Source organism: Mangifera indica, chromosome 12 (assembly GCF_011075055.1).
Source record: "Mangifera indica cultivar Alphonso chromosome 12, CATAS_Mindica_2.1, whole genome shotgun sequence".
NCBI lineage: Eukaryota > Viridiplantae > Streptophyta > Magnoliopsida > Sapindales > Anacardiaceae > Mangifera > Mangifera indica.
Genome location: NC_058148.1, coordinates 8,756,907 through 8,784,290, shown reverse-complemented (window position 1 = coordinate 8,784,290; position 27,384 = coordinate 8,756,907). Strand labels below are relative to the sequence as shown.

At 31.6% G+C, this 27,384-nt stretch overlaps 3 protein-coding genes and 1 pseudogene across 3 annotated transcripts; 2 read left to right on the top strand and 2 right to left on the bottom strand.

The window, feature by feature from the left end:
- The first annotated feature begins 6,579 nt into the window (after positions 1 to 6,579).
- On the top strand, positions 6,580 to 8,071 carry LOC123193149 (LOB domain-containing protein 1-like). Its single transcript, XM_044605945.1, has 2 exons — positions 6,580 to 6,956; positions 7,443 to 8,071. Exons 1-2 carry the CDS (start codon positions 6,666 to 6,668, stop codon positions 7,806 to 7,808), a joined length of 657 nt encoding a protein of 218 aa, XP_044461880.1. The 5' UTR covers positions 6,580 to 6,665; the 3' UTR covers positions 7,809 to 8,071.
- Positions 8,072 to 18,353: 10,282 nt separating this feature from the next.
- On the top strand, positions 18,354 to 20,370 carry LOC123193148 (ATP synthase subunit d, mitochondrial-like). Its single transcript, XM_044605944.1, has 5 exons — positions 18,354 to 18,602; positions 19,144 to 19,225; positions 19,755 to 19,819; positions 19,912 to 19,998; positions 20,074 to 20,370. Exons 1-5 carry the CDS (start codon positions 18,432 to 18,434, stop codon positions 20,173 to 20,175), a joined length of 507 nt encoding a protein of 168 aa, XP_044461879.1. The 5' UTR covers positions 18,354 to 18,431; the 3' UTR covers positions 20,176 to 20,370.
- Positions 20,371 to 20,384: 14 nt separating this feature from the next.
- Positions 20,385 to 22,799, bottom strand: LOC123193147 (S-adenosylmethionine mitochondrial carrier protein). The gene is given in 5 exon segments (XM_044605943.1): positions 20,385 to 21,102; positions 21,105 to 21,324; positions 21,757 to 21,990; positions 22,460 to 22,538; positions 22,636 to 22,799. Coding segments are annotated over 5 exon segments (765 nt in total). The 3' UTR covers positions 20,385 to 21,034.
- LOC123193146 lies at positions 20,385 to 26,309 on the bottom strand (annotated as a pseudogene).
- Positions 26,310 to 27,384: the final 1,075 nt, after the last annotated feature.

Sequence of the window (27,384 nt, the reverse complement as noted above, 5' to 3'; positions counted from 1 at the left end):
GAATGTTGATCCGAACACCAACTCCAACATTGTTTCCACCAAAATTGAAATGCATTGTTTGATAATTTTATAGATAATTTTAAACCAAATAAAAAAAAAACTGCAAAATTGAAGCTTTTTCAATAAGCTCTACAGAATTTAGAAATATTTAAAATTAAAAAGAAAATCTTAGAAATCCCCTTTTATGATTAAGTATTAGAAAATAATTCTATAATTATACGACTGAATAGCTGTTTACTTATAAAGTTAATTTATGATTAAGAATTATTTAACATCCGAGTTGCCTAATTCTGTCAACCTTCGTTGGAAGAAATTAATCAAGAATTGACGTGTGTTGGATTGCTGCCGACAACCGCTAATTTTCATTTCTTTCACATCATCAAACGGTGTGATTAGTCTCAAGATTAAAACTCTGTCAAATTTTTATGATGAAATTTAAGAACCCAACAGATATGATAATTTTAATTTGAATTTAAAATAAGATATTTTTTAATTAAAATAAAGATAAAGATATAGATAAAAAATATTTTTATGACCGAGAATGAACCAAAAACGGATTTGTATGTGTCTTCTCTTCGTCCTCGTTCTCATCTCTGTCTTTGTTTTTACTTTTTTATATTAATATATTTACTTAAAATACTAACATATTCTAATAGTTTTAAATTATTTATATTTTTTAAATTTGTTCATATTTTTGTTATGTATATCAAAATAGTCAACATATATTATTTGTGGTATTTGAAATTGGGTTGGTTTTAATTTTAGTTAATTTTGTTATTTAATATATTTATATTGTGTTTAGAGGATATAATGAGAAAATTTTTATTTACAGTTAGAGGATAGAGTGGGGATTTTTTCCTACGAAGAGAGGACATAAATCTTTATTATCCCCATAATAGGAACGGATTGGAACAGGGATTGATGTCTCTAATAGAGATGATAATTTTGATATGAATTTAGGGGTCTTGATCTCCTCTGACCCTAACGGGGAGGAGATTCTTTGATAAAAATATGAAAAAAAATGAGGACAAGGATGAAAAGAGTACCCACAATAGGAGACAGAGACACATATGTCATGTCCTCGCCCCGCCCCGTCGCCTTGTCCCCATCCCCATCCCTATCTTCGTTCCTTTATATTATTATATTTATTTAAAGTACTAATATATTTTTATAGTTTTAGATTATTTATATTTTTTAAATTTATTTATATTTTTGTTATACATATTAAAATAGTTAATACATGATATTTACGATATTTGAAATAGTGAGTTGGTTTTAATTTTACTTACTTTTATTATTTAATATATTTAATTGTGTTTAGAGGGATTGGGGAGAGAACTTTTTTACTCAGGTACAAGATTTTTTTCTTAAAAAAGAGACGGAAAATCTTTGTTATCTCCGTAATGGAAATAAAAATGGATATCTCTTGTGGGGATGAGAATATGAATTGAGATCCTCTCCCTATTGTCATCCCTGCCCATAGTTTATTAATCTCTCAACTATCATATTAATTAATTAATTAATTCCATGCATTCAAATATTTTTAGTTTTGGTCCACACGCAAAAGACTATAAATGTCATGGCTCACTGTCATCCCAAAGAGTCTGCCGCTGCTTCTGCTTCTGGCAGAAGAATTCCTACCTCTTACTGAATTTGATTGTGATTATTGTATTTTTAATCAAATTTCTCCCTAAAATTAATTAAAGTGATTTAGGGTTTAGGGTTGATTTTAGTCGTTTCAAGTTTGTATAGAAAGAAAAAAAAAAAAAACAAGGAAGAAGAGTCCAACTACTTCCACTAAAAACCATGTTAAAGACTTGCAAAATTTCCAAGTTGAGGAAAGAATGGCATTAGATGAGTGTGGAATTACTTAACAAATCATACATCAAAGTCTTTTATGAATAAACTCGCTCATTGTCTTGCTCCCCACGAGACTAGCGACCATTGCCCCTCCGTGGACCCTAATTTACTTGTATTTTTGTTGGCTGCGTTCTTCGCTTCAAACTTAAGTCATCTTCAGTTGTTAATCTTCAATTCAATTAGTTATAATTGTTATGCTGTCTCTATTGTGCCTTCTGCACTTTCCCATTTTCACTTTTATTGAGGGCCAAATCACTATTTTCACCCTGGGTTTGATGAAATGACAATTTCCCCCCGTTAGGTTTGAAATAACCAATTTCCACCCATTTGTGAAAGTCAACTGTTACTTTTGACAATATCAAGATATATTATGTTATTTCTCATAGTATAATAGAACTATATTATGGGGTGTTGATGTTATTTTTAAAATTTTTTTTGTCTTTTTATTATTTTATTTAAAAAATTAATCAAATTTGATAAAAAAATTTACCAGATAGATAAAAAACTAATTTTTTTTTCAAACTTAATAAATGGAAACTGTCATTTCATCAAACCTTGGGTCGGAAAAAGTCATTCGGCCTTTATTAACTTGCTAAGGCCAAAGGACTTATTCCCACCCCAAGTATCTTGTTTTCTCAAGTTTTCATCTCTACTCTTTGAAAATCTCATTTACCCACCTATAAGTGATTAAAGTTAATGAAACTCTAACTTAAAATTTTATCTCTCCCCTCCCCCCCCCCTCATACCTTAAAAACTAGTCATTTCACCCTTAGACCAAGTTTTAAAAAATAATATTTTTCTCTCATGGTTTAGTTTTCAAACTCCGACGGCCTCTTCCTCCTAACTCTTCCTCTCCTTTCGATGATCTCTCTTCTCTCACCTGGACCTCTAACGATCTCGTCTTCTTAGAAGAAGATAAGGGAAATGTTTCACTTAGAGGTCCAAGTGAGAGGAGAGAGATCGTTGAAAGGAGAGGAAGAGTCGGGAGGGAGAGGTCATTGGCGATGGCGCCAAAGATGACACTGAAGTTTAAAAACTAAATCTTATGGGAGAAAATGTCATTTTTTAAAATTTAGACTAGAGGGAAAATGATTAGTTTTTAGGGTTTAAAGAGGGAAAAAAAATAAAATTTAAGTTTATTTTTAATATTACATTTAAAATGATTATTATATTTTTAAAACTAACAAATTTAATCACTTATAAGTAGGGAAATGAGATTTTAAAAAATAAAGGATGAAGACTTAAGAAAACAAAATATTTTCAGTGGGAATAAGTCCTTGGGCCAATTGTAAGATAGGAAAACCATCATGCTATGGCGCATACTCAACACTTCCTGCGTCAAACCCCTTCTTCCTAATGCCAAAACTTACACCAACGTTTTGTTGGCAAGGGCAATGTATGCAGAAACGTGTTCCTTTGACACAAATAAATTATATAAATTTATTTTTACTGATTTAATATATAAATTCAAATTAATAAATGTACTGAAAATCTGTAATCTTTTGGTAGAGTGAAACTATAATTTGATCGGACATATATACCATATTATCTACATGTTAATATAATAAAATTATGGTATTTTTCATTGAGCAATACTATGTGTACCCACTTTGGGTACACAAATGTATGCACACTCATATGTGTCATCATATGATTGGTTATTGTTTTATTTTTAATTCAAAATAATCTAATCACATGATGACACATATAAATATGTACACATTTGTGTACCCAAAGTGGGTACACATAGTTTTATTGTTTTTCATTTATGTTATTCCTTATTCCTTTAACCGACAAATATATTTGTCAACAATTTTATCGAATATCTATCGTATCTAAATTTGTTTTATCTAAGACTTTTATTATACAATAAAATTATGTGTATTTATTTTAAGTACAAATTTTAAGTATGTTATTATATGATTAGATGATTTTAAATTAAAAGTAAAATAACATCTAATCATGTGACGACACATGTAATATATACCTATTTATGTATTTAAAGTAGATACACATAGTATTACTCTTTATTATAATAATTGAAACTTATTATGTTATTATTAGCTAAATTTGGTATTACTTTGGTCAAATAATCTGTCATTACATAAGTTTCACGTTAAAAATGGAAAACAAGAGGAAAATTTGAATATATATGCAATTATGCATGAACTTTTACGATCGAAAAAGGGAGAAGGACTATTTCCCACCCATGTTTTGATGCATTCTCAAATTGGCACCCACGGCAGATGAAAATCCAGTTTTCCCACCCGTGACCAAACTGCCGTCCAATTTTTCAGTTAGGGACAGGGGCAAAATCGTCATTTGCTATTTAAAACCTTAAAACTTTTAAATTTTACCGTTTCCCCCCTCCAGGTTTTAAAAAGTAATAACTAACCAATCCTCAAAGTTTGAAAAGTTTAATTTCACCCCCTAGGGTTTGCTTCCTTCTCCGGCCACCACCGACGGCCGCTGCAATCGATCGATGGGAGATCTCCGACTACAAAGGACGACGAAGGACGACCCTTCGTCGCCCAGATCTGGACGACGAAGCGTCGTCCAGATCTGGAAGAACAGACGAAGGACGACGCTTCGTCGTCCTTCGTAGTAGCGTCTGGACGACGCGACGAGCGACGAAGGACGACGAAGAGTCGTCCTTCGTCGTCTGGGTGGAGCGACGAAGCGTGCGACGAAGAGATCTCTGTCTCTTCGTCGCATTGTGCGACGAAGAGATCTCCGTCTCTTCGTCGCACCGTGCACCAGGAGAAGGAGATCTCCATCTCTTCCTTCTTCGGCCACCACCGCCGTCGCACCAGCAGTAGGAGGAGGCAGGTGACTACGCCGGAGACGACGTCGGGAGATGAAGTTGAAGAATGGGGGTGAAACTGCTAGTTTTGAAAGTTATGGGGGGCGGCTGTTTTTTGAAAAATTTGGAAACCCTAGGTTTGGGGGTGAAAATATTAGTTTTCAAAGTTTAAAAACTTTAGGTTGGGGGTGAAATGTTAGTTTATAAAACCTAAGGGGGGTGAAGGAAACCCTCACAACAATTTTGGGATGAATTTTGAATAGGGGTATTTTTGTCATTTCATCTAACAAGGGTAAAATAGACATTTTACCCTTATGCAAACAGAAATCATCCATTTTAACAGCTCACGGGTGGGAAAACTGAATTTTCATCTGCCGTGGGTGCCAATTTAAGAACGCATCAAATCATGGGTGGGAAATAGTCCTTCTCCCATCGAAAAATCAAACATTATGACAGAAGGAAAACCTAACTAGAAAAATTATTAATACTTTTTGCCAAATCATGTTCATTTGATTAAGCACTCGTCCGTCTATAGACTCTTCGATTCACCAACAATCCTAGAGGTTGAAATTAATGGCTTCTGGTATTTAAAATGTTTTTGGTTTTATAAGTAATTTGTGAGTGCAAAATCAGAAACAGCACACTGGTTGTAAAAAATTCAATGATCTTCATATGCTAAACTGCTGGTTAACATGGCAAAATTGTGCGTCGTTTAAGCAAAATTCAAGAAACCTAACAATGGGATTGTTGATTGCATCAGCCATGAGGCTACAACGCGCTTCCAGAATTACGTGCTTCAGCAGTGCTTCGAGTAGAGCAAAGTCTTGAATACTTACCTACTTATCTTTGAAAGATTTGGCAAATTTTCTAATGAAATTCATGCTTAATCAGGGGTCAAATTACAGTATTTTTTAACAGAAAATTTGTCTGGATATAAATTATAATTGTGACGTTTATGCCAATTCAATGATTAGGAGGAGCAAAATTATGTTAATCTCCTTTAGAAACAAGGAAGAAATTTGTGGGAAATCTTTGAAGAAATGGAGGAACCACATTAAAGCACTGTGATTGCATCAGCTTGGAGGCCAACTCATTTCTAGGATATGTATTTGGACAGGTTTCTCTGTGTTTTAATGGACTAATGACACGACCAAAACCAACAAAAATTGAATACGTTTTCCATTACCCAGAGCTACCCATTTCTAGTGGCATGTGCTCAAAACAATTTGGCAGATTATTTAGAAAAAAGTCTGCTCCTTGTAAAATATGCTCAGCTTGTTCATTTGATATCTTCAAAGAGATTAATCTTAAAATGTCGGTAAAATAGATTTAAACTGTTGTTCTAATGGTTGAAATTTTATTATTTATCACTCAAACTATCCTTTAATATTTTGTTAGATGATGTTGTCCACCCACAGTCAAATTTATGTCTACCAATGTTGATGTAACAATGAGGAGCCATACGAATCTGAAAGACACAGGATTTGAAGTTGAAGTTGCATTTTCTGGTGCAAATTTCTCAATAATTTTTTTGTTGATTGGTGGTGGTGGCCACTTTAGCTCTCTGATGTCATCTACAGAATTTCAGGTTTTTGTTTACACAATTAGAAGAGATCTTTAGGCTTAATGTGCTTTATGTAGCAATGAAAAAAGGGTTTCGATCAGGAAGTATAATTAAACGTGCAGTTTGTAAATTTAAGTGATAAATTGGGGTTCTGTATATTAAATAAATAAAGGGTTTTGATCAAAACGGTAAATATTTTTAACATAATAAATATTATGCGTATTTATATTTTATGAATGACATCATATTGCGGGCTTGGTGACATGTGCTTTTAGAAAAAAAGGGGCACTTCTCATTCCTGGCTTCTCCTATTCTATATATATCCCATTTCCTTTGGTTTTATTTCAACTAAAGCAGCTGTTTTGCTCTTCTTATTGCCTTTGTTTTCTCACAAAAAACAACAGCAACAATTTTCTTCTTCTAATCACCATCAACGCCATGGAATGTAAAGACACACTTGCACTAGTTTCTCCCTTCTCATCCTCTCCGTCTCCTTCCAATTCTTCCCAAAATCCTCTTCAATCTTCTCCAAGCTTCCCTTCTTCTTCACAATCATCTCCACCCTCTCCTCCGCCCATTGTTCTCAGCCCTTGCGCCGCCTGCAAAATCCTTCGCCGCCGTTGCGTCGAAAAGTGTGTTTTAGCTCCGTATTTTCCTCCAACTGAACCGTACAAGTTCACCATTGCTCACAGAGTCTTCGGAGCCAGTAATATCATCAAGTTCTTGCAGGTATGTACGGTTCTTTTAATTCTTTTTTCCACCGTGTGAAACCAAGATTGAACTGTTCTGTTTTTTTCTTCACAACCCACCACAGTAAACAATCAATTAGTTGTTTTGATTAGACTTTGCACAGTTAATTTTTTCTATTCTTTTCTAGCTAACTTGCGGACTTTAATTGTCCTCAAAAGAAAAGAAAAATGGAGACATTCTAACTTATCACAACAGCACTTTAAAGTTTCAATCACTTCTCTTTAAATCTCAATTGGACCCTCTTTTTTTTTTTTTTTTAATTTTCTCCATGTAAAGCAAAGTTGTTCAATTGGGTATCTTCACTTTTCTTTAACAACCAACATGACTCATGCCTAATAAATTATACATACAAACTAAAGACAAATAGGGTCCAAATTATGTGATAGTACGTATTTTGTTAATCTTATAAAATTTGTTCATACAGTTTTTAGTTTTTTTACTGATAAACAACTGTGATTTGATCAGGATCTTCCGGAGTCTCAAAGGGCGGATGCAGTGAGCAGTATGGTGTACGAGGCGAATGCGAGGATTCGCGATCCAGTGTACGGTTGCGCAGGGGCAATTTGTCAACTTCAGAAGCAAATCGGAGAGCTGCAAGCGCAGCTCGCCAAGGCTCAAGCGGAACTTGTGACGACGCAATGCCAGCAGCGCAACTTGATCGCGCTGATTTGCATGGAAATGGCGCAATCTCAAGAACCCATATTGCAGCAGCAGCAGCAGCAACAGCACCAACAACTACAACTACAACAACAGCAACAACAATTGGTCGACACAAGCTGCTTTCTCGATGACAACAGTTTTGGCTCCGCCTGGGAACCTCTTTGGACATGATCGAAAGAGAAAACCATCCTCAATGCGTTAAATTTTAACTTATTCCAAGAACTAAGAGTGTGGAATATTTACATATAAAAGCAAGAAATATTGTAATATCACTTACAGATTAGCAAAAACAGAAATGAAAAGCGGAAGAGAGAGAGAGAGAGGGAAAGAGAAAAGCAGGATCATGGTTGTCCTTATCCAGAGAATGTGCTAATTGATATTGAATCAAAGCTCTATTGGGTGACCTAATTTTATCTTCTAAAATGGTTTTTCTAGTTACTTGTCAAACAATCTCTTGACTTTGCCATTTTTCATTTTCTCAAATCGCATACTAGTGGAGATGAATGCATTTTATTTACTTTAAATTTTCCTTCCTTCCGGCATTTAATTTCTGAATTGATCAAGTAGCATCTATATTCCAATATAAAAAGGTCAAATGACTATTTTCCAACCCAAAGTTTGATGGAATGACATTTTACTATCCATTAAATATAAAAAGGTCAATCTCCCACTTATATGTTAAAGTCAACAATTAATTTTAACTAATTAAAAAATATTTATGTCATTTTTTTCAAATATTATAATAAATGTATGTTGTGAGATGTCAATGTAATTTTTTAAAAACTCATTAGGGGTAAATATATATATTTTTCTATTTTATTTAGAAAATTATCCCATTTATCTCTTATATTTGAAAATATAATATAGTTTTGATAATTTGCCATATGATATTACATCTTTTATTTATTGTGTATTTTGAGATATTTATTAATTTTGAAACTATTGAGGGATATATTAACATTTTAAATATTTTGAAACACCCTCAAATGTTTTTCAAAATTTAAAAAACCTTTTAAAAACTTAATTATCACCCTAATAGTTTCAAAAATTATAATTTACTCTGATACATATAATTATATGTCATCAATACTTATATCTATATTTGTATCAATAATTTTTTTATTATTTTTAATTAAAACTAATATAAATTAGTGTATTCCATTGTTTTAAAAAAAAAATTGTGAGTGAAGTGTTGTTTAGCTTGAAATTTTTTTTGTCTTTTCAATAATTTTATAAAAAAAAAAATTAATAAATTTATTAAACAATTTAACAGATGAGTGAAAAATTATTTTTTTAAAACTTAATGGATAAAAATGACATTTCATCAAACCCTGGGTAGAAAATAGTCATTTGACCATATTAAAAAATCCTTGAATCCAATTAATATTCTAAATTTATCATCTCAATTTGTGTTTTCATGACTTTACATCATATATAAATTATAGTCCAATAAAATAAATAATACAATAACATTATTATATTTATCAATAAAACTATACGTTCAAATTTTTTTATATATAATTTATATACACAAATGATATATCATCATATGATTAAAAATTTTGAATTAAAGATAAAATAACACTCAATTATATAATGACACATCATCTATGTATCTAATTTATGTATCAAAAATATATACACATAATATTAATTTATTTTATTATGTTTATAATATTCTCGTGGTACCATAAACTCTTTTTCCATGTACAAAATAATTATTTTTTTATACGTAACACAGTATGACTATATAAAAAAAAAAATCATATCTAAGCTTTAATTAATTTAATAGGTTTTTTTATAATTTCATTTTCATAATTCAGTAAAATAAAAAAAAATTAAATATATATATTTTTAATAATTATATTAAACTAATATATAATTCAATGTCGGCATCCTCCACCACCCAAAAAAGGCAAATAATTGTTTTGACAAGCAAACATGTGCAGTACACTTTGGGTACACCATGGAAAAAAAAATAATAATAATAAAATCCAGCAGCAGAGAAAAGTAAGATTGAAATTTCTAGGTCAAAACAGGCTTAATGAATGTGACCAATTTCTAACAATCTATGGAAGACGTCGTCCAAAAACTGGCATTCATAGTTTAAACATATGAATGTAAATTTAACCTGTGGTTCCAAATAAGGGTGACGGGTCCCTGCAATAACTAATGTTTAAAGTATTGACTGATTTGTCCCCCATAAATTATGTAGCCTACAATATTGAAACTATTCAAACTTTATAAGATTAGAGTCCAGTTAATTGGCAATCATTCAAAATGTGTATAATTAGTTTATATATTGTTTTAAGTATAAATGAATGCATGAAGTCAAATGGAAAAGAGAGATACGCCTACACCATGGCATACAAACAATATTCCGACGTAACAGTAAGAGGTTTGGTGGGTTCATGTGTATTAAAAATAACAACGAGTTGATTATAGAAGAATTACGAAATGAAAAGAAGAATTGTAGAAGAAAAAATATATATGGTATATAATTATGATCCTAGTTAAACCTTAATTTTGGAAAATTAAAGGTCATAATAAATCTTTATTTTATTAATTCAAAGTTTAATCGAAGGAAACGGGAAATCTTGATTTTAAGTTCCTTTAAATGAGCAAAATGTATTAAAGGTATAACAAAGTATTTTTTAAAATCGATGTATTTTGATCGCATTAGATATTGTTTTAATAGCGCGATATCATAGGGTGTTGGGCAACAAAGAGGGTTGCACTAACACATGCATTAGGGTTTCTTTGATATTTGGGGAAATCTCGATTTTAAATTCTTTTTACGCAAGCAAAATGTGTTGAAGACATAACTGAGTATTTTTTTAGGTTGATGTCTTTTCATCTCATTAGATATTGTTTTAATAGCGCGATGTCACCAGGGTTTAGGGTAATTCCATTCTTTCGACAAAGAGGATTGTCCTAACACATGCATTAGGGTTCTTTCGAATATTTGAGGTTAAAAAATGAACAACCCTTGTTAACACTTTGATAGATATATAATATGTTGGAGCCATATCTTTCATTAATTAATGTTTGGAATGTGATATGCAATTTTCAATAATTAGGACCATACTCGTGATTTTGAAATTAGTGTGCTGCAGTATTGAGACCGCTATTGTAATATCAGGAAAACGTCCATGGCTAGCTTCTTTAGGTGGCTTAATGAATAAAAACAAATTAACTCATTTTTTTCAGTTGATGAAGAATCAATAACTAAATTTTGACCCGGTCCTTTCATGAAAACGACCCAACTTCTTCAATTTCAAGCCCCTCAAATACGTATTATGAACAATTACCGTATTAGCATTAAGAATTTTTAAAAATATTTACACTTTTTTTTGATGACATCTCTCCTTACGTACAACATTAAACCTAGCTAATTATAATATTCATTCAACAGGAACCTAAACCATTAACTTAAAAGAATCTTATTTTTGCAAGTATTTCAAACATAATTATTAGTATCCTATAATATATTATATGTATTTTATGATACAATAAATATAGATAAAAACGTTATGTATCATGAGATATATTAAATTAATACGATATAGTAAATGTATCATATGATATGATACATATTATCGATACTAATCGATATATTTTTTAAAGAAATGATAATATAATAAAAATGTATATAGAAAATTATAATTAAAAATTGTATCATACGATATAATATAATATTTGATTATAATATAGAAAATTAAATTTTTAATATATAATATAATACGTGATTTGACTATCATAATTTTAAGGGTCATCCAGTAATTTCATCACATGCGTATTACTTTTAGTGACCCTTATAAAAAACGTCAGTCTTCTTTCTAGTTTATTTCTTTGTTTATTTCTCTTCATTTGTGGGGGTTGATGGTGTTCAAGTCAATATCTATCTTATAAAACTTTAGATTTTTTTATTATTTCATTTGTTTCAGTGCATCTAATTAAAACTTATAATGAGATTCGGCCAACTCTTGAGATCTCCTTCTAGTATTAATGAGAAACCGTTTTAACATGATTGACGCTCAAGATTTCTCTGGTGTGTCGACATCAATGTTTCTCCACCGCAAATAAAATTTTTAAAGTCTTTTTTGTCTTTCCTTCAATCTTTTCTCCAATGCATCTCCCTTCGCGCACAAACTCAAAATCTTCCAGCCACATTTTCACGTCTTGGTTAGAAATTTAAGATTCATTTGATACAACCCATTTAGGGAAGTTATTTAGATTGAAAAAAATCAAAACCAGGATAATCAAATCGTGTATCGTATCGTATATTAAAAATCTATTTTTTTCTATCGTATTAATTTAATATATCTTATGATTCATACAATTTTCTTTCTATATCGTATCATATCATAGAATATATGTCGTATATTGTAAGATACTGATAACTATAATTAAAACTATGAATATAATAGGGATTTTTTTGAAATGTAAAATTAATCAACGTGACTTGGGATATCAACTTCTCCATTGTACTTGCACCCGTTATAGACACTAGTCAGTCTCATAGTTTGTATTCAAGACTAACTCTTTCTCAATTCCTCCTTGACGATGAAAGAATTATTAATATTCATTGTCAAACCCAATTGTATTCATTTTCCTACTCAGTTAATGGCGGAAGTCATTCTTTAGCTATCACCGAAACACATGCTTCTGATGCCATCAAAATCGTTTTCAAATTAGCAGTCAAGACCTCCTGCTTTCGGTCTTTAAATTTCGTAGTAATTTACCCAAGTAAACAAATTAAAATCAATTAAATTATATATCAATGATAATTTTACAATAATAATATATTATATAATTAATTAATTTTTACATATATTCGTTTTTTATTAATTACCGAGTATTAATAATAATAATAATAATTATTATTTTATATATAAGGTGGGAATGTGTGACATTTCTTTTCTATAATCGAAGACTTTATTTATATTGATTAAATAAATAAATCTGAAATATAATGATATAGGTGGAATTAACTTATTGTTTACTCTGTGGAAGAAGAATGCTCATCTGTATTGACAAACTTAATTATTCTAGGTCTAGAGATCAAATGCCATTAAAAGCAACGACTTGTCGTCCTAGTTTCTACCGAGTCGCCAGTGAGAAAAATTTAAAAAAAAAACAAACGAACATTTCTAGGTAAATTTAAGAAGGCCAAAGGATTATTTTTCACTCAAATTTTAATGTAAAGATAAATATATATTTATAAAATTTTAAAAATTTAAACACTCACTTATAAGTTTATCAGTTAGAATTTTCTGTTAAAGATAAGAATAAAATCATAATTTTATCTTTCATATTAAAAAATATATAATTAATCTTATTTTTTCATTAGATTTTGAAAAATAATATTTTATCCCAACCTCAAACTTTGAAAAAATAACATTTCATCCTTATAAACTCTTAGTTTTCTTATCTCCGACAATGACAACTACACAACAACGAAGACGACACCATTCTCTTCTCTTCTCTTTCTACCACGGTCAATGACATCTCACAACAGATGAAGACTGGTCGAAGATGAAAATCAAAGACAAAGCCTTAATTCTCCGGTGACGAAAGCACTAGTGTGACGAAGCCTTAATTCTCCAGCACCAGCTTCATTTTCCATCAATTCGACTTCAGACGAAAACAAATCGCACTACAGAAGCTTTGTCTAAAGTCAATTCGATGAAAAATGTGACGAATCTAAGAATTGGTCGAGACTTCTTCATCTTCAATTTCCATTGTCGACCAGTCTTCATCTATCGTGAGACATTGTCGATAGTGACAGAGAGAGAAAGGAGGAGAATAGTGGTTATCTCTGTCGCCATTATTAGAGAGAAGAAAACCAAAGGTTTGTAAGGGTGAAATATCACTTTTTCAAAGTTTGAGGTTGGGATAAAATATTACTTTTTAAAATATGAGAGAGAGGAAACGAGATTAATTATAAATTTTTTATTATAAAAAGTAAAATAATAGTTTTATCTTTTTCACTAACAAAAAATTTTAATAAATGTTAATTCTTAGATATGTGTTTGAGTTTTTAAAACTCAATAATTAATATATATATATATATATAACTTTACGTTAAAATTTAGGTGGAAAATAATCCCTTGGCCATATATGGACCTTGCAAAAGGGATCGAATGTGATGCACATGTGCATGCTACAGGAATTAAATCAGTCAATTTTTAGACCTTGACTTTGCATTAACATTAATGAAATTAAAAAGAAAAAAAATGTATAATGATAATAAAAAGCCATTTTTTGTCCAAAATTAATAAAAGTTTTCAAGCTTAACATGACTCGCCCTCCATATCATTTTCATGTTACTTCCTTCCGGGAAGTTTACGTGCCGACAAGATGAACGTGAGACACACAAAAATTAATTAGCACGATCATTAATTAATTAAAAATTTGTAAACTTATACGGCAAATGTCAACTGAAGGAACCTTCATGGGGCGCTTAATTCGGCTATTTGTATTTGATGTAGCTAAGTTTTACCTAACCCAATATTGGCATAATATTAAGGAAACGGAGAGTGAGACCACCAATACAAATTACAAAATGAGAATTTAAAAAGGGATGTCTTAGAAGAATAATGATTCATATGTGTTCAAGAGATAGGTGGGAACACTGATAGAGAAAAAAGATAGATTGAAGATCGGAGAAAAATTAGCAAAGAAGTAAAAATGAAATGAAACCTTACAAGAAAAATACAAATTTTCAAAATTTAAAGAGTTAAAAAATAGTTAGTTTTTAAAATTGAGATGGGAAAATAAAATAAAATTTTATTTTTTTAATATTACTAATTAAATGATAATTATACATATAATATTAACGGATTTTGTTAACTAGATATTTAAATTTTCAAAACTTAGTATATAAGAATTTAATAATAAACTAAACCTCGGGTGGGAACAAGACTTTTGGCCAAATAACAAACCAGTTTTCATGGGAACTGGAAGTTACACTTTGAAATTAAGGTTTCCAGCTTTAGATATAGAAATTTCTAGTCTTATTAAAGTGATAAATAGAGTTGCTTACACGACAAGGTTGAAGGTTTGTTAAAAAGAACAATATATTTTCTCTTTTACTTTATGTTTCTGCGCACCTCCATTCACAGTATGAATAAAAAAGCAAGGATTTTGTATATATATTTATCTTCTTTAACTTTTAATTATATTAATGATAATTAATTACATAAATAATTTTTTTTATTTATAAAGAAGTAATGCTTATTCATTTGCTTTTCACATTCCATGAATAGTTTGGATAACGAGGAATTCTTGTCTTAATTCAGAGAATAGTATCAATGAAAAAGTACATCGAATCAATGAGATTTGATAGCAAAACTATAAAAGATTAAAATTAAGAGTGATAAGACGAACTATATTTTTTTATGTGGTTTAGCGAAAAAATTGAATAAGGACTTTCGTCTATAGTGTAAATATCAATATAATTAAGTGAAATTACAAAAAAGAGTAACAAACGCTTTTCTTGCCTTAGTTTCTCATTGTTTCCTCTTTTTATAGGAAGGGAAGTATACAATAATTGCATATAATGATATGATAACGGTCTCAAGGTATACCGAAGAGTAAATGCATTTTCGTCAATTTGTTATTGAAAGCCAAGAGGATAGTTTTGTGATGGTTTCATGAACATAGGGAATTTATCTGTTACTGAGGTCGTGGTATGAGGTTTTTAAAAGGTAAACAATCTTTTACGAGGTTTTGACTTTCTACGCTCGAATCACTCATTTTGTATCATTAGTTATTGATTTGCTATTCATTATAATAATCCTTAAAGGTCGACTTTGAATAGGATTTAGATTTACCTTTAAAAAAAAAATTTAATAAAATTTAATTAAGATTAAAGTTAAGAAGTTGAAATGTGAAAGGTTAAGGAGTTGAAAAGGGAAATTTTAAGAATGATAATGAAATTCAACGTCGTGTTGCACATTGGAGTAGAATAAAAAAGGGGCTCCTTTTCTTCGTTTCATACACAAAAATTTTAAGTTCTTAATTTATCTTTAATCTCCAATTAATTCCTTTAAGTGTTATTTAGGTTTTCTTATAGTGGAGTTCATAGTTGATTTAGTTTATCATAAGAGGAGAGTGGTGTCTCTCTTGTTATTCATTCGTCATCGTATCTTGAGAAATAAACATAATTCAAATCCTTATGCATTTAAGTAAAGGAGATGAATTTGTTTTAAGAAAATTGTGCGCTATATCCTTATTGACTATAAGAAATGAAAAGATAATTTAGTGAATCTGTTAACCAAAAGGGTAAATAGATGGTTTGTTGAAAATCATCAAGGGGACTAAGATTAAAGCCCATGAAATAATGACTTGATATAATGGAAACTCAACCTATTTGATTGAAGATCCTCAGAATTAAATTCAAATAAACAGCTTAATTATAAAGACTTAGATAAATCACTTTAAAACTAACTTAGACATTTCCTATAATTAAATAAAACAGTGATGCTTGTAGAAAAGAGGTAAAGTAAAAACTTTTAATGATTCTTATGTGTTGAGATTCTGAGCAGAGTTATTTGAGGTATCTTAAAGATATAATCTATGTGAGAAAGAAGTAGGATCACTTCTCAATGAATTGTTTAGGGCATAGTCCTTAAGAAATTCTCACAAAAGTAAGATTATGTTCACGACCAAAACAAATATAATATATGATAAATGAATAATGTTAAAAGGTATTCTTATATAAAGTATGTCATCATTTATATAAACGACAAATCTATTCAAATTCAAAGATATATTGTCTATCAATCTATTAATAAAGTAAACACGCTTTTACAAGAGAATGTTTGAATTGTTAAAAAAATTGAATAAAATTTATTTAAAATAAGGCTTAAAAGTTGAAAAGTTAAATAGTCCAAATATGAAAAGATAAGAATAACGGTGAAATTCAATGTCCTATCCACTTATAACTTTTCATTTTCACACACATAATTTTAATCTAGTTTTTTTTATTATATAAATGGAGCCAAGAAAAAAAAAGGTTATGTTGAAATTACTCAGACGTGTACACACCTAGGGATGATGCATACATGTTTATCCAAAACAGACATCTTCATCTTTTCGTCGAGGAAGACGAGGTCTTTGCCTTCTTTAAGACACCAAACCAGCTTCCTTGAAGTTTCCAAATGTACAACTCGGTTCCACACCATTTCTCAGCTTCATTCATGTGTTTTTACATCATATTATGCCTCTAATTTTCACGTTTCTTCTTAATCTCTCTGTAAACGAATAGGTAGGTTGTTTGCCGTTGGATTGGGTCAATCATCAAAACCGATACTAATCTACCGGTCCTTATTATTCACTAGTCAACTTGAGAAACTAATTTAAATTTTCGAATAATTTGTTTCAAACCAACTCACACTTTAAATTTATATATCCTCAAGAGTTGATAATTCTAATAAAATATAAATCTTTTTATTTTTTTTTTATGATGAAACCCCATTTGACTTTTTTTAAAATAAAAACAAAGATAGAATTTTTATTAAATAATAATAAAAGTTTAATTTATAAATTCATTACTTAATTGTCTTGAAATTAATGTATTGATTTTTCAGATTTGTACCATATACTTCAATGTGAACAGTTGACTAATTAAAGTCAACAAAGTCTACTGCTGACATTCATACTATTTTTTTTAGTATTTTTATATATACATCATTTTTAAATACATATATATATATATAATTTTATTTATTTATTTTCAATGTACAGTACTCGGCTGCTGAATCTGCGACATTCCAGAGAAAATCCTCAAAGCAGTCAACTGAAGCCAGTCAAAGTGGCACCCCAACCTTTGTTTTTCGGCATGAATAAAATAGTGTGTACTCTGATTATATTTTAATGTATAATGTATTGTCTATGAGTTTGCTTGTTTGAAATTAATACAAAATATTCTCATGGTTTGAAAAAATACACCAAGTATTTATTAATTATGCCAATCATAGTGCGTATCTAGAAGGGTGGAAATTGGAGATACAGATAATTTTTAATATGTTGATAGTCTTCAACAAGTATTAAATTTTGAACAAGACACCTTTGTTTTCATGTTTGACCAAGTTTTGAATATTTAGACATGACAATACTTCTGGAGTTAGTCTGGCATAGTCTATTATACCCAAGGTCAAGTTGTGTCTAACCTGTTAATTGACGAGTTTAGCGGGTTGAACTAATCCATTAACATGTGAAGACTTACGAAACAACCCAAGATTCCTAGAACATACCTTTGTAGGACCCTAACAAGAACACACATGCTTTTGTAGGGCGATCTGCAAAATTATATATTTTTTATGTTTTCCCAATTTTTTATATTTTTAATTTTTATAAATTTTTATTATTTTTAAATAAACCATGTCAATCCGACCATGAGCTGGCATGGCATGTCTATGGATATATATATGAAAGTATATTTTGTTTAATTTTTTTAAGTTTTTTTTTTTTTTGGTTAATCTGGGTGGCCCATTTCACCCTAAGAACCCAACTCAAATAAACTTATATTGGGCCTGATTAGAGATCATGTATGGCCCATTTAGCCCAATAATTCAATTGCTATTGGGCCTGAATGGGCATATGCGGGTTAACCAAAAAGGCCTCAATTAAAGAGGGCCTGACTGGACGTAAGGCCCAGTTCAGCCCGAAAATGCAGGTAGCTAGCCATAACAGAATTAGACGGCTACTCTCTCTCCCTCACTTGTGCTTTGACGGCCTCAAAAAACAGTTTGGCAGCCGAGAAAGTAAGCGAGAAAATCTGAGAGAATGAGCGGCGCAGGAAAGAAAATCGCCGATGTGGCATTTAAAGCTGGGAAGACAATTAATTGGGATGGGATGGCGAAGGTGCTGGTTACTGATGAAGCTCGCAAGGAGTTCGCCACACTTCGTCGCGCTTTCGATGAAGTTAACTCCGCTCTCCAGACCAAGTTCAGCCAGGTCCCCAGCACTTGATCTTGTATTTATGTGGTTTTTATGGTAGATCTTTGCCATTTTGTTGCTCGGTTTTCTGAATTGTGATGTTCTTATTTTTCTTGTTGAATCGATTAGGGTTTGATTTTTTTTTTTTTTGTTTGACAAATTAAGTGAAATTGTTAGACTTTGTTTTATTTGTTCGTTTTCCCCCTTAAATTTGCTATTTATACCGGGCAATGTAGCTGAAATTGGGAAAATATAGGAAAATATCATATAGAAATAGGAATTTTGGCTATACTTTTTGGTGTGCAAGAGTTAATACTTGGCAATGTAAATTATTTGGCACCCATATGTTAAATTATCAAAATGTTAATGCTTGAAGCCAACTGAATGGGCACCGTGTTAGGGATCTTGAGATTTAACAGTATGATATTTTGTTTTCCAATTCATTTATATTATGGAAGTTGCTCTAGGCTTTTTGTGTATTTGAGTTGCTATTTGGCTTCATTATCCATTAATTTTTAACTCTTGGTTTCGGATGTGATTTCCTATTTACTTAATGCAGGAACCTGAACCTATTGACTGGGAGTATTACAGAAAAGGAATTGGATATCGCTTGGTGGATATGTACAAGGAGGCTTATGAAAGTCAGATTTCTGTTATATGTGATGTGTGGATTTTTGTTGTCATTTGTTTTTGCCTTATCTCTGATTTCTCTTACATTTATCACAGTTCTATAGAGTTCTTTTAAGTCATGCATTTGAATTCCATTTATTTGAACTTTGTCTTTCGAATTCAAGAATAGAGTAGTATATGTTGTACCCAACAAAAAACTGGGGCCTAACACATAGTAACATGCTTATTTTGTGTAGGTTAATAAATATATGTCATTTTTTCTTCCTATCATTGTACTTGATTACATCAAAAATGCTTTATAGGTCATTTTCTATATATCATTTCTCAAGTCATGAACATTGATGTGCAATATTGGTTCTTATATACAACTTAAAATCTAGTCTGATTCTTACTGTGATCTAGAAATATCAAAGTGATCAAAACTGCTTTCTTCTGGATCTCCCCTACCGAATCTTTGAATTGAAGCCATTTTGGTTTCCCACATCTCCTTTTTTCTATTTCCTTTGTTCATGTTCAGGTGTTTACCTGTTTCCTTGGCAGGCATTGAGATCCCTAAGTATGTGGATACGGTCACCCCTCAGTACAAGCCTAAATTTGATTCATTGGTGAGAATCAAAATGATACCTTTTATTTTCAGCTTCTTATCCTCTGTCCTAATTATTTTGCCTGATGTGTCATTTGTTCTTTATGCATGTAGCTTGTCGAATTGAAAGAAGCAGAGGAGAAATCCCTGAAAGAGTCGGAACGGTTAGAGAAAGAAATAGCCGAGGTTCAAGAATTGAAGGTAAATGAAAACGACTGCAGTTTTCTATTATTATTTCGCATACAATTTCTCATGGATTGTCAATTATTTGAACAGAAAAAGCTCAGCACCATGACAGCAGAAGAGTACTTTGCAAAGCATCCTGAGTTGAAGAAGAAGTTTGATGATGAAATCCGGAATGACTATTGGGGCTACTAATCACAATTGCTTTATGCTTAATCACAGCTCAGCCAATCCGGAATCCATGTTTTGCTGTTTGTTTCGTGATAATAATTATGAATTTACTTTTTAAAATGGGTTGCTCTGGATCTGAAGAATTGAGCTTTGAATACATTCTTGATAAGAATTTGGATATTTCAATGAGCAATGCATGCATACCTTTCACTTATGGCATATAATGCTTCTTATGATTAACACCCATTTTCATTATTTATGAATGCTTCCAATTACTATATAACTCAGCAGAAAATTGAAAAATTGTAGCGATTGGAACAAAAAGAAAATAGTAACAGAGGGTTATCGAGTGGAACCCTGATTTTGTGAAAAACTCATTCTCTTTATCTATGCTGTTCTTTCTTCTTAACCTTACATGGATCTGTTGAATACATATATCAATAAAGGAAATAAGTTCACTATTAGCACTTGAAACTTTTTACAATCTCCAAAAAATTGAAAACAAATTGTACTTGGCTGATGCACAGAAAAGTATTAACATTAAATGCAAAGGGCAATGCAAAATACAAAATTTAACCGAGAAGATATATGAACTACCGTTCCTGGTGGATCAAAAAGTTCAGAGCAAGGGTAAAATGAAAAACTATGACAAGAATTACAATGGCTGAACAAGAAATGCGGAGCTGTCCACAGACAGAAATTTAAAGCACAAGCTGCCAGTTGTTTCAGAAAAGGAACAAAACTTTCCGGCAACAATTATTTGCATTTATTGCAAAACAAAACCCCAGGAGGCTCTTGAAAGTTATGTTCTTACTTGAAAAAAAAAACCTTGTATCTACCCCGAACTAGCTAACTTCTTCTGAGTTAACTGGTCTCCGGCTAATTACTCATTTTTTACCATGGCCTTCCTAGCTGGCTCATAGCCTGCAAAGTTCATGGCACCCAAAGGAATCGAGGTACAGCTCCCTTAAATAGGCCAAGAGGTCCTTCATGACAGAGTAAAGAGAATGCTACCATTGACATTGTTACAGTTCGGCCAGCTGGAGCAGTCATCATTCTAGTCTTCATAACATCAAAGGGTGTAGTGATGACGGCAGTTAGCCCTCCAGATAAAGCTCCAACAACAATGGTTTCAAAGGGCTCTAGATCCCGGCCGAGAATTTGCTGGGCAATCTTCTTGTATCATGCAGAAACGCAGATTTTTATCATTAAAAAAAATGCCAGAAGATTTATTATGCTAAACAATTGACATTTCAACATAGAAAAGGTACACACCAAAGAGTCCAATATGATCATGGCATATATAAAAGTCTAGAGTTAATAAATCCAAATTTCTTTATACCTAATTCTACTTTATCATGTGTGGAAATAAATTAAACCAACCAAATTCCCTTTATTTCAAGTTTCAGGAGTCTGACCACCACATTCCCAAAACTATCACTCTACCTTGAAAATTAAAACCATGAATGTAATTGTTAAACAAAAATTAGGAAACAAGTATGCAATTCTCATAGGAATGCACAATATGTTCACAGAAGTGAAAAAAAAGACCACCATTTGTGATAAGAAATTGGTATTAACATTTATACAAAGTAAAATCTCTACCTTCCTCAATTCAGCATATAGTCATGTGCCAATAAAATAGAATGGAACCCCCCGGAAAAGAGTGGCCCCGGTCCCACGAAAAAAACCCTTAAGACCATCTTGATGCCAAGTTCCAACAATGGCCTCCCCAACATTATTGAAAATACCAGCCTGTAATCGCTGCTTTAGTACTTCACATGGAATCCGCACTGCTGTCCCCAAAAATGTGCTACAGAATGATGAAATAGATTGAACCTGCATTTCATGCCAACAAAACTAAACTTATGAGAGATCACATCAGCAAAGATAAGAACACCATAATTATAGGGCAAACTCAGGGATCACAAAAGACAGCTCAACCAAGACAGGCATGTTAACATGAATTAAGTTTGAACAGAAGATAACTGAACATGCTCACAATATTAAGAGAATGACACTATCTTTTTTCATGTTTGTGCAAGTAATAAAAGGTAAATGAAAAAGTATTGATTGAATCTAAGACTCTGAATTGAGACTTCAAGAAGGAAAGTTGCAGCTAGAGTTTTATGTCCAATCACAAAATAGATATTATTGTCATTATCATGACAGAATGATTCTAAGCAGACAGCATGTTGCTAATCCCCAGCGTTAAAAACATTCCACTGAGATCTCCCTTCTAAAAGATATTTGCTTTATCAAACAGCATCATGCCAAACTGTTTGACAACCAGATGAAAATTAATTACCTGGAGTTCAGGCAGTGTTGGAGCAACATTTAGGAGCACAAGCTTGCTTGCTTCAAATATTCCAGTTCGCAGGCCATAGCTGTGAAGTCAAGAGAAACACAGCCAGAAGACCAGTCAATGCCATTAAGCAAAATCAAGCAAGGGATCAAAAGGACAACATCAGTAACAATAAAAACCTTGAAAACTGTCCAAGAATTGCGGGAATTGAACCCCTATACAATGCCCATACTCCAATTTGTGGAAGCTTGGAAATGATTTTTGGAAAGGTATGAGTTGAAGCTTGCACTCGAGTCTGATCAAAACAAAGGAAAAACAAGAAACCAAAATCACAACAATGCATTACGTAAATCAGAAAAAAGTACTAACAATGCCAACTATCCAGAACACTTACAGGCTGTCTTTATGTAACATTCATATAGATGAATACACATCTCCTTTCACTGAAACCTGTGAACTTCAATATTTACATTCTTGTGGAGGATGCATTAAGCCAGAAGCTTTACATTTCTGAAGTCAATTCAAAGATTTTTATTTGTTTCCCTGATTCTATGAATTGCCTAGCTCATAGGAAAGGTTAAGCACAGCCATAAAAAAGAAGTCTATGCTAACTAAAATGCCTCATAGGATTATGGTACTCACCCATGTGGCAAAAGAGAGAAAAAACGAAGACAATCAGTGTAAATATCCCTATTGCACTTAAATAATAAAGAAAAACATAACTAAGGGCCTTATAAGTAAGAAATGCATAATTCTTTCAGCACACTTGATTCAAAAATAATTGACACATGATTAACATATAAGGCTAGTAGATCAGCTTCCTAGGACAACAATTAAAACTGGTATGCCAGAAATTCACATTTTCATAGATTTTAATATCAATAAATGAAATTATTGAAAAGACTTCACTAATATTAGCCAAAGGCCAGTACATGAGTACATAAAATTATGCTGAAATAACTGCCTTCATAGAATCAACAGGGTGCATTAATGCTGTGGAAAGTGCACATGAAAGGCGCCCTGCCAATGCAGCTTTTAGAACACTTCCAGCTGGTATTTCCACAGGTGGAGGAACAGCAACAACAGTTGCAGCTTCAAACCAGATACTCCTGTATGTATGACAAACTGATGTTACAAGTATATAGGAATAACCTAGTAATTTGTATAACCATCATGTCTTTTAAGACTACAAAAGATTCGTTACTGTCCCTTATCTCATAGAAAATAAAACTGGATCTTTTCAAACTGTATATAGATAGCAGGGGGAACTGTCGCCATCCTATTCAGACAAGCAATGAAGATCCATAAATGAAAAATATGTCACTAAATCAAACAAACTATAACTCAGATCCAAAGCCGAACAACAGATTTTAATAACAGTTCATACTTTCACTAACAAAATCATAAGTCAGAACAGAAATGATGTTTTGAGAACATGCTGGAATTTAGTTTACAGATCTTTCAAAAAGGCAAATCCGTCTTACCGAGGATCGTCTTGCAGCCATTCAGAAGGCAGCAAAAGCATAAAATTCCGAAAATGTCGATATGAGATAGACTCTTCCATATCTGCATTCAGAAATCGCATCATAGCAACAGCATTGTCTTCATTTGCTGGAAGTCCAGCATTTTTCAGTGATGCCAATATTTCACTCTTTTGCAGTGTACCAGACTTGCTTAAGCGTAGAGAAGTATATGCACGGAGGATGGTTGGTTCCTTCTGTTTCATCAATGACAAAAATTGTTTCCAACCAAATGATTTTGAAAATAGATGTCTTCTAGTACGGCGCATGAATTCCCAAGCATATCTACGTGGCAATTTTCTCTTTCTCATTGCAATTTCAAGATCTTCCAATGTCACTTGGCCATCACCATCTCTATCCAGCTCCTCAAAGAACCTCCTTCCTAATGGACATATAAGGGTTAATAGAGAAGGTTATCACCATAGATGATTGTATAGACAAAGCAACTTTCATCTCCATCAAGGGACAAACAACCAGAAAATACTGTTTGTTTCTATACTATGAAACAAAGTTATGAAATTCTAAAAAAATAAGCCTAAGCTATTTATTTAATACCAAGTATCCTTCAGTAATGAGTCTCTACCATAGTATAGTGTCACTTCTCCACAGTTTCAACGTTTAGTATGTTTCAAATAAAACATGAGAAACAAAACATAAAGCAACATTGACTACCAAACTGCATGAGAAACCATACCTTCAGACAAATCCTGGACAGAGAATAGCTTCTTGTTGTCAGGATGGTCTTTATAAGATCGCCCCAATTGTGGTACAAGCTCAATCAGTTCTGTCAATGAAACAGTAGATAATGTAGATCTCAAATGCTCCACGTTTGATAGAGGGATACTAAATATCCCACCAGCAAGCTTCTGTGATGAATTACCCCCTGTTTCTGCACCACTGGTTGTTCTAACACCATCTTCACCCTCTTCATTGACTGAAGAAGTTACCCCAACTATACTAGAAGGTAGACCTCCCACTCTCGCAAATTTCATATTCCCCAAAAGTCCATTAACATCAGATTTTCTACCTTCCCAAATACTTATAATCACAACCCTTTTGACCACTTTCCTGCATAAGCTGATCAAATGTTTGTAGGTTTTAAATCAAATTATCAAACATAAACCCAATAAAGCACTCATGTGATACATATTTCCCCTCATGTGTCACACACTCATTCTCATACACATTTACAGACAGACTCTTTGCTTCCTTTTGCTTAAACTCACATACAGCCTTAGATTTTAAACCATATGCACATGAACTCAAATGCCCTTTATCATCATCCCCAACTTTCTGAATCTGTTTCTTGCCTGCCTTAAACAGACTCGGCAAAGCCTGAACAATACCATTAACCAACAAAGACCAAATAACCGCAAACTGCAAACAGTTCATACGAGACCCATCATCCTTATCCAAATCCCTCTGCTTCACTCCTTTATTTGAAACCACCCCAACTTTCCCGCTTCCTAATTTCGGTGAAAACATTCCTAAAAATATCTTCATTGGCACCTCAATTGACAACAACGCCTTTTTCTTTTCTTCACTGACCACACACTGCTCATAGCTATAACTATTATCGACTCTGTTATTATTACTATTATTATTAATACCATTACTCTTCTTCTTCACAGAAAAGATCTGCATTTTTCTACTGCTCTTTCCATTTCCATTCCCATTCAATTCAAGATAGTTTCCATTCTTCTGATGAACTGCCATGCAAGTCTCAAGACCTTTGACCGCTTTTTTAATACCTAATTCGAGCGGTGAAATTGCATCTTTCAAATGTTGAATCGAATTAAAAAACGAGTCAAGTGGATCATTCGCACTCACCATTACTACTATCACCAACCACAACGATAACCCCCCTCAGTATCTCAAAAACCTCACAAACAATTCAATCCGTACAGACTCACAGCACGTACTGAAATGTCCGTACAAATCATCAAAAAACAACAGGAAACCAGTAAAAACAAAACAAAAATTACAACCGACTGTGCGATCGATTGAAGTTGAAGCCAAAGAAAAAGCAGGGGTGGCGCAATTGAATCCGACTCTTAAGTGATGAAAACCCTTGCAGCACGGACAAAGAATCCATGGCATAGAGGATATAGTTTGTGTTCAATTCATTTCGTTTTTTGGCTCAATTGAATAGAATCATTTCATTCTCTATTTAATTCGAATGTTAAAGAGAATGAAAAGCTTTGAAGCTTAGCATAATCCTGAAATTTGCGGAAAAATTAAAATGAAAAGAAATAATAATAAAATTGGAGGGTTTATGGTTTGAGAACAAGGGATACGGTGATGAGGAAGATGAAATAAAAATAGAATAAGAATGAGCCTTTACCTATTTTATTATTCAGAAAAATAAATAAATAGTTTTTGAAGTAAAAAATAAAAAATAAAGAATTTGTTTGGATAATGAATGGCTGATGACGTAAGTTCTTGCGCGTTTTCAGAGTATAATGGCGGTTACAGCAATGAATTCATGAATATGTGGGTCTTGTTCTGAAATTAATAAAATTAATTTATGTATCGTATAATTATTAATTAATTTTTTTTTACCCAATTAAATCTTGTGTATTTTCGAAAAGTGTAAACATAGTTGATGAGATATTAATTAAAATCAGCAATAATTTTTTCGTTTAAATTTTTTTAAGTAAATGTATAATAATTTTATTTTTATAAATAAATTTAGTTTTACTTTTAAGAATATCTTTTCAACTAATTACGTCATTCTAAATTATTTATATTACTTTTAGTTAATTATGTTGAATTTAACATAATTTTTTTCAAAGATTTGATAAATTTTCACTCAAAGATTTAATAAGTGATGTTTTAAGGATTCAAAATATATTTGAAAATTAATAAATTTTTGTTTAAATATATATAGAAACAAAAAGATTAACATAAGTGAAAAAAATTGTGAGTGCGAACGGATGATACGTAAAGTACATAAATATATATATATATATATATATATATATATATATATATATATATATATATATTTAAAATATAATATTTAATATATAAATAATAATTTTATATATATTGAGGGTGCGCAGGTCTGCGCTTCTTCGCACCTTTGTTTGGTTTTTTTTTATATTTATATATTGTACATAATTCTTACGTACTTTACGCACCCTTTATATACTTTACGCACCTTACGCACTAGCCGTTCGCGTTAACTATTCTCCTTGCTTATGTTAATCTTTTCATTCCTATCTGTATTTGAATAAAAATTTATCAATTTTCAAATAAATTTTAAATCATTAAAATATGATTTACTGAATCTTCAAATCAGAGTTTATTAAATCTTAAAAAAATTATGTCAAATTCAACGTAAATAGCTGAGAATGTATTCTTAAAATTAAAATTAAATTTACTGACAAAAGTAAAACCATTATA